Raw genomic sequence first — 6,867 nt, 5'->3', positions numbered from 1 at the left:
GGGTGACCAGACAGCAAATGTGACAAACTGGGACAGAGGGTGGGGGGTAATAGGAGCCTATATAAGAAAAAGACCCAAAAATTGGGACTGTCCCTATCAAATCGGGACATCTGGTCACCCTAGCACCGCAGCGCCCAGTGGTTGCACGCCTGTGACACGCGCTTTAAGGCAGGGCCAAGGCCAAAGCGGTGCAAAGGGGCCCTGGTGTGAAGGAGCATCAGCCCCGCTGTCTCTGAGGAGTAAGGGGACAGCGCCCTCTCCCTCCAGCGAGGGACGTGGGCCAGGACCCCATGGTGCTAGGGGCTGGACAAACACAAAACCAAGCGACAGCTCAGGTCTTGGCGTCTCTCCTCCTTCCTTGGGCAGGAAGTTCAATCGGGAGGAAAACAGGCTCGAGAGAGGAGCAAACTGAGGAGGAATGAACGTCGCACAGCTCCAGGGTTCCCTGCAGAGACGCACCCGAGAACGGGGATGCTGATCCAAGGTACGTGCGGTGCAGTGGGGGGGGGAGAGTTCAATGGTTGGATCAAGTGCAGTGGGTTGAGGGCCGTTCATTGGTCCACTCCAATACAGTGGGTTGGGGGGGGGAGGACGACTCATTGCTATGATCCAGTGCAGTGGATTGGGGGAGGGGGCTCACTGGTCCAATCCAGTGCAGTGTGCTGGGGGAGGGGCTCATTGGTCTGATCTAGTGCAGTGGGTTGCACGGGCTTGTTGGTCCAATCCACTGCAGTGGGGGGGGGGGCACTCATTGGTCTGATCCAGTGCAATAGATTGGGGGGGGGGTGCATTGGTCCAATCCAGTGCAGTGGGTTGGGTGCATGGGGGCGGGGGGGGGTGGCTGGTCCCATTTGATGCAACAGGTTGGGGAGGGCTCAGGTGTCCAATATGGCGCAGAGGGTCGAGGGCGGGGGAGGTGAGGCCCAGCGGTTCCATCCGGCGCAGAAGGGAGAGAGGAGGGGGACTGGCCTGGTCCATGCCCGATCCGGCGTGGGGAGCCCCCTGCCCCGCCAGACACTCCCCAGGACCCTTTGTTTGCCCACAGGGCGGCCTGGGCAGCTTTCTCCCTAACGGGCCTTTTAACTCACCCCTTAATCCCGAAGTCACTTAGTAAAAGACCCAGCCCCTGCCCTGCTGGGCCTTTGTGCTCCCAGCCGGTGGCCACGCAGCCCAAACAAGAGCGGGGCGGGACGGGCTCACACGCCACTGCCTGCTAATGCTGGCCCTTAATCCAGGGGAAGAATGGGCCTGTCTGAGGCTGCCTGGACCCCTCCAGGGCATTGAATGGCAGGTGCAGTAGGGAGCCCGGGCGGCTACAATGCAAGTGTGGAAAAGGCCTTGCCATTTAGGGGCCCGGATGAAAAGGTCCCGCTCCCAGCAGAGGTCGAGGGGCGTTCGAAGGTCCTGCTCCCTGCCCCCATCGCCGAGGTGGTCAGCCTGCCGCAAAGGCAACGGGGCTGGGGGGGAACCGGTGCCTGACTGACACTACCCCTCCCAAGCATGCTAGTGCAGATACCTAGGTAAACACCAGGGCTGTAACCTGCACAGCCATAAAACCACGCCGCTGCAGGCAGAGGGCCAACGTGTGCACGCTCACCAGCCTGCTCAGTGCACAGACACGTGCAAATGCACAGGCATGCGCAAAGGGCACATTCGCACACAGGCGTGCTCGAGGATGGCCGTGCTGTGTGCACGCCCAGGTACACTCGCACACGCCTATGTATACTTGTGCACACACTCATCCAGGACAGAGGGCAGAGGTGGGTACACACGTGTGTGCAAATGGGCACACACCTCCCTTTGTGCCAGGACCTGCCAAGTGACACTCATGCACAGACGCTGGCAACCCCACACGCACACATCTTCCCTTCCCTCTTCCTTTTCTCATCTTCTGTCACCTTCTTGTCTTGGCTCCCTTGACCAGAAAATGCCCATCATCCGCTGACTGCCCGACAAGGCCCTTTTATTCCTGGACCGCAGTTGTAGCCAGCACACAGCTGATTTCCACATGGCCCAGCCACGTGGGGGCGGGGGGAAGTCGGGGAATGGCAGGGAGCAGCAGGCGGTGAAAGAGACCAGTCATCGCAAGGTTGCCCGCAAGCCAGCAACAGGCGCTGCTCTCCCATTCGCTGCCGGTCCGCACCTTGTCTTGTCTGCAGCGGCACAGCAGGGATTGAACCGGCGATCGCCAAAGCTAAAAGCACAAACGGCCAAAGAGGGGCGGTCACAGGCTCACCTCGGCTGCAGGTTAGGCCCAGAGGGGGACCTTTAACAGGCACTCACCTGTGCGGGGGCTGATGAATTCATCACAAGTAATGAAGAACTAGTGGAGGGAGAGGGAGCTCCCATGGGACTGGTCCTCGCCCCTCCGGCACAGACCATGTTACTTTCCCCTCCTGCCCCTGGGCCAGGGGACTGACCTGCCCACAAGGCCCGGTGAGCTATGCCAGAGGATGCCGGCTGCCCTGGACCTGAGCTAGCTCGTAATTAAAAGTGATTAGAGTCTTTGGCCGAGAGGCGGGGGATGCTGCATTCCTGCTCCCCATCAATCAGTTCTCCCCAGGACTGAGTCCAAAGGGGCCTGGCCAGGAAGCATCAGGAGGGCCCGATCCAGGAGGCAGATGCCACCCGAGCTGTGAGCATCAAGGGCTGGTGGTTTGTAGACAAGTGAAGAGAGTCAGCGTGCGCAGGGAACTCTGCATGGGGCAGGGGGACGCTCATTGCTCCCCGGATCTGGCCCCCACGCACCCGGCGCCGACGGCTCAGTGCAGCTCGGATTTGCTTGCCTTGCCCTGAAATGGGCCTGCCATGCAGAGCTCAGATCCAGATTTCAGGGAAACTGAGCTGTTTGGTTCACCCTCTTCCTGAGGTCGCGCTGCAGAACTGGGAGCCGAACTGGAAGTTCCCTGGACTTTGTGGGTTGCTGGATCTGGATTGCCTGGGCTAGATCCTCAGCTTGCCAGGCACAGCATCATCTTCAGTTACACATGGGCCGTTTCCCTTTGCGTTCTCCGAGAGGTTTAAAGAGGCCAGAGGCCCATTGATTTCAATGGGAGCTAGGCACCTAAACACCTTTGAGGGTCTGGACTGGACGGTAAATGGGAATCAGGGGCCATTGGCTCTGATGCCTTCAGTGGAGTTAGTCTGAACTTTGCAGAAACCCAGCAGCCCCTTTAGCAGCAAAAACTAAAATAGCTTTTAATTTCAGACACATGCATCACCCGGTTTATCCCAGGAGCCGGGCTGCAAAGCAGCAACGTGTCGCCTGGTTCTGATCCATTTAGCTAAACCCATCATCACCCTTAGGTGGGCCCGGGCCCTGGAGAGCACCTCGAAAGCTTGGGCGAGTTGTGACTTGAAGTAAAACATGTGGGCTATGGCTCCTCCCAGTGGGGAGATGTTAGACTACAGCTCCGACAGGATAGCAGGACAGGGGCACCTCTTAGGAACTCAGTGGTTTGAGCATTGGCCTGTTAAACTTAGGGTTGTGAGTTCAATCCTTGAGGGGGCCACTTAGGGATCTGAGGCAAAAATCAGTACTTGATCCTGCTAGTGAAGGCAGGGGGCTGGCTTCAATGACCTTTCAAGGTCCCTTCCAGTTCTAGAATGTAGGATATCTCCAGAATTAGAAAAAACAAAAAAACCTCTTAGGAACTCTTTGGCCATCACCCCTCATGGTTATTTTTTATGCTCATGCAAAGTGCAGGTAGTCTGCTACCAGATCGGCATGGCAGCATTCGGCTCTCAGCATCAGAGGGAGAGCTGGGCGCATCACGTCTTTTTCAGGTCACTGGCCATTTCCAAAAAATCATGAGAAAGAAAGAAAGACATCAAATGAAACTGAATTTTTTTGAAATTTTTAAGTGAATCAGAAAGTTTTTTAAAAAATCATTTGGGGTCAAACAAAATGTTTCCTTCGACCCAAAATGAAAATTTTCAGTTTTGAGCATGTTTAAATGTTTCTGGTTATTTTAAAAATACAATTAAAGGAAATTTCGAGAAAAAAAGTTAAAGAAAGAAGAAAACAACCAAAAAACGCCCCCCCAAGCCCTCACAACGCTTTGTTCAAAAACACCAAAATTAAACATTTTGATTTTTTCTGGATTTTTGGAGGGTTTCCCCGCATCATAAACAATTCAGCAAAGCTGGCGTTAATGCATGAAATGTTCCAGTGTTGACAAATCTGTATTTTTTGCCTCCTCCCTCCAAAAAAGTTTTATAGGCAAAATTTAACCCAACTCTAGACAGAGGGTCCCATTCATCCTGACACGGTGCCCTGAGGGAGGCTGATGCCAAGGGGGAAATCACTCGATGATCACCTGTTCTGTTCGTTCCCTCTTGGTCACCTGGCATTGGATGGCGTAACACAGGATACTGGGTTAGATGGACCTTTGGTCTGACCCAGTCTGGCCATTCTTATGGGGTCAACAACCAGGCATCTCCAGCCTTTGCCCGGGGACACCCAGGGTGCAGGGGGATGAGCCAGGGCAGCCTGGGATGGATTGTTCCAGCCATGCTGCCCCAGTGGGGTCAATGGGGCAGAGGGTGCACTGAGCAGAACTACAATTCCCAGAGTGCACCCGGGGAGTAGGTGGGGTGGGGAAATCCAGGCGGGCTGGTGAAAGGCCTCCTGGGAGCTGTAGTTCTCTCTCGCTCTCCTGCCCAGGTTCTGGAGGGGCGGGGACTACATTTCCCAGGATGCAAAGCCCGGCCGGGACGCGCGTGGGGGCTGTGGCCGCAGGAAGGTGGCTGGAGCCGTGAGGACAGGCACGGCGCGGGGGTCCCTGCAGAGCAGCACAGGTAGGGGCCGGCGGGGTCTGCTGGGGACGAGCCAAGCCTGGGAGCTGGGGGAGCCCCGCCCCATTGTAAACCCAGGATCCTCCCCCCCCCCAGCCGAGCAAAGCCAGGATCCTTCTCCCCCCGCCAGCCACGTAAACCCAGGATCCTTCCCCCTTCCCCCCCCAGCCGAGCAAACCCAGGATCCTTCCCCCCACTTCCAGCCACGCAAACCCAGGATCCTTCTCCCCCCCCCCAGCTGCGCAAACCCAGGATCCCCCCCCAGCCGCGCAAACTCGGGATCCCCCCCCAGCCGCGCAAACCCAAGATCCTCCCCCCCCCCTCAGCCATGCAAACCCAGGATCATTCCCTGCATTGTATGCAGATTAGCACCCTCTCCCCCCCCCCCCACAGGATCTCCCCACCATGTAGACTCAGGATCATCCCCTCCAGCATACAGGTCACTCCCCAGTTGCAAACCCAGGCTCCCTCTCCCTCTAGGCAAACCTGGGATCTCCCCCGCCTCGCATGCAGCCTCCCCTCCCAGGTTCTCCCCCTGCCCTGCATGAAATATCCCCCACCTCCCAGGCTGTCGTCATGCTCACCCTTCATGCCCCCCCCCCTGCATTCTCTTGCCCCCTGTGCTCCTCCTATCATCAGGCTCTGCCCACCCCATGCACAGCTGCCCGTTACCCTCCAAATCTGCAGGCAGCCGATGCTGCACCAGGGGATGTTGTCTCAGTCTGTCCCTCCCCACTCTCTGTGTTGCAGCCTCGGGGCGCTGTCCCCACTCCGGATGCTGCCCTCCCGCCTCCTTCGCCAAGCCCTCCCTCGGCCAGCCCCCAGCTTTGGGTACTCAACAGCTGGTCCCGCCATGGAGGAGAAGCCGGTGGAGTCGTCCATTCGCGCCAAGCTCCTGCGAGCCCTGCAGCCAGTGCACCTGGAGGTGCACAACGAGAGCTCCATGCACGCCGTGCCCCGGGGCTCCGAGACCCACTTCAAGGTGGTGATCGCCAGCCAGCGCTTCGCCGGCCTGCCCCTGCTCCAGCGCCACCGGCTGGTGAATGAGATCCTCCAGGCTGAACTGGCCGGGCCCGTCCATGCCCTCTCCATCCAAGCCAAGACCCCCCAGCAGTGGGAGGAGAACCAGAGTGTGAGCCAGAGTCCGGGGTGCCTCGGGGGATCCAAACACGACCCGCACATGGCAACCAAACTGGGCACCCAGGGGTGACCCTGAGGGACAGCGCTGGGGGGTGGGGGTTTGGGTTAGCTCAACTCACTCCCCGGGGTGACCCTGACGCTTGCTTTGTGACCACATCCAGAGCCTTGCAAAGCCGCCTAGCGCTGGAAGTGGAAACATTCACAGGCTGGGGTTGCACCACCAATGCTGGGCGTCCACCAGGGTCAGCCCCAGACTCTGCCTGCCTCCCGCACTTGGCCGCGGGTTATTGGTTTTTCGGTTGGTCGTGTGAAATATCCCTGGCTCCACTGCTATCATGGTAGCAGGAGGGTCCAGCTAGCGCACCAGCTAGCGCACCAGGCTCCCGGTAGGCGCTAACGCACGTGTTCATGATAATTGTGTCGGCAAAGCTGGGTGAGATTTGCGAAGCCAGATTTTTGAATGGAGACTGGGTGCCTGAAATCTCTCCCAACGGCTTTAAAAAGCTCAGTGTTGTGAGTTTATAGTGTGTGGGGGGGAAGCCCTTGTGTTGTTAATAAAGCTCTCGGCTGAGCAAAGAATGGGTTCACGCTGGAAAGCAGTGACGTCGTGTCTCTGGATTTGGTTGACTCGGGCTGAGTTTGCAGCCGCAAAATCTTCTTTATTTCCCTTGGGAAACTGAGACGAGCTGGTTTGGTTTTTACCCCGTGCGCATCGTCCCCAGCGACAAGGATTCTGCAGAGCAGACCCTGCCCCTGATGACCGGGGATGCAATTTGCGACTGTCATTGGAACAGGTGAGGATGTTCGAGCCAGAATAAACTCTGGCCCCTGCTCCTGTCTCTGGGCTGGCCCTGCAAGACTCATAGAAGCCCTTTGGCTTGTGCTGGCTCTGCAGGGCTACTAAAAATATATGTAAGGCCAATGAGAGAC

At 57.7% G+C, this 6,867-nt stretch overlaps 1 protein-coding gene across 2 annotated transcripts; it reads left to right on the top strand.

The window, feature by feature from the left end:
- The first annotated feature begins 228 nt into the window (after positions 1-228).
- On the top strand, positions 229-6,524 carry BOLA1 (bolA family member 1). Of its 2 annotated transcripts, XM_044991724.1 has the most exons (3): positions 233-484; positions 4,667-4,800; positions 5,548-6,524. In XM_044991724.1, exon 3 carries the CDS (start codon positions 5,573-5,575, stop codon positions 6,005-6,007), a length of 435 nt encoding a protein of 144 aa, XP_044847659.1. In that variant the 5' UTR covers positions 233-484; positions 4,667-4,800; positions 5,548-5,572; the 3' UTR covers positions 6,008-6,524. The 2 variants fall into 2 exon arrangements, with proteins under 2 accessions (XP_044847660.1, XP_044847659.1); XM_044991725.1 differs by lacking the exon at positions 4,667-4,800 and having other exon boundaries at positions 229-484.
- Positions 6,525-6,867: the final 343 nt, after the last annotated feature.

The sequence above is a fragment of the Mauremys mutica genome, chromosome 17 (assembly GCF_020497125.1).
Source record: "Mauremys mutica isolate MM-2020 ecotype Southern chromosome 17, ASM2049712v1, whole genome shotgun sequence".
Taxonomy (NCBI): domain Eukaryota; kingdom Metazoa; phylum Chordata; order Testudines; family Geoemydidae; genus Mauremys; species Mauremys mutica.
The sequence above is the reverse complement of the archived record's forward strand: the minus strand, read 5'-3'. Positions and strand labels throughout refer to the sequence as shown.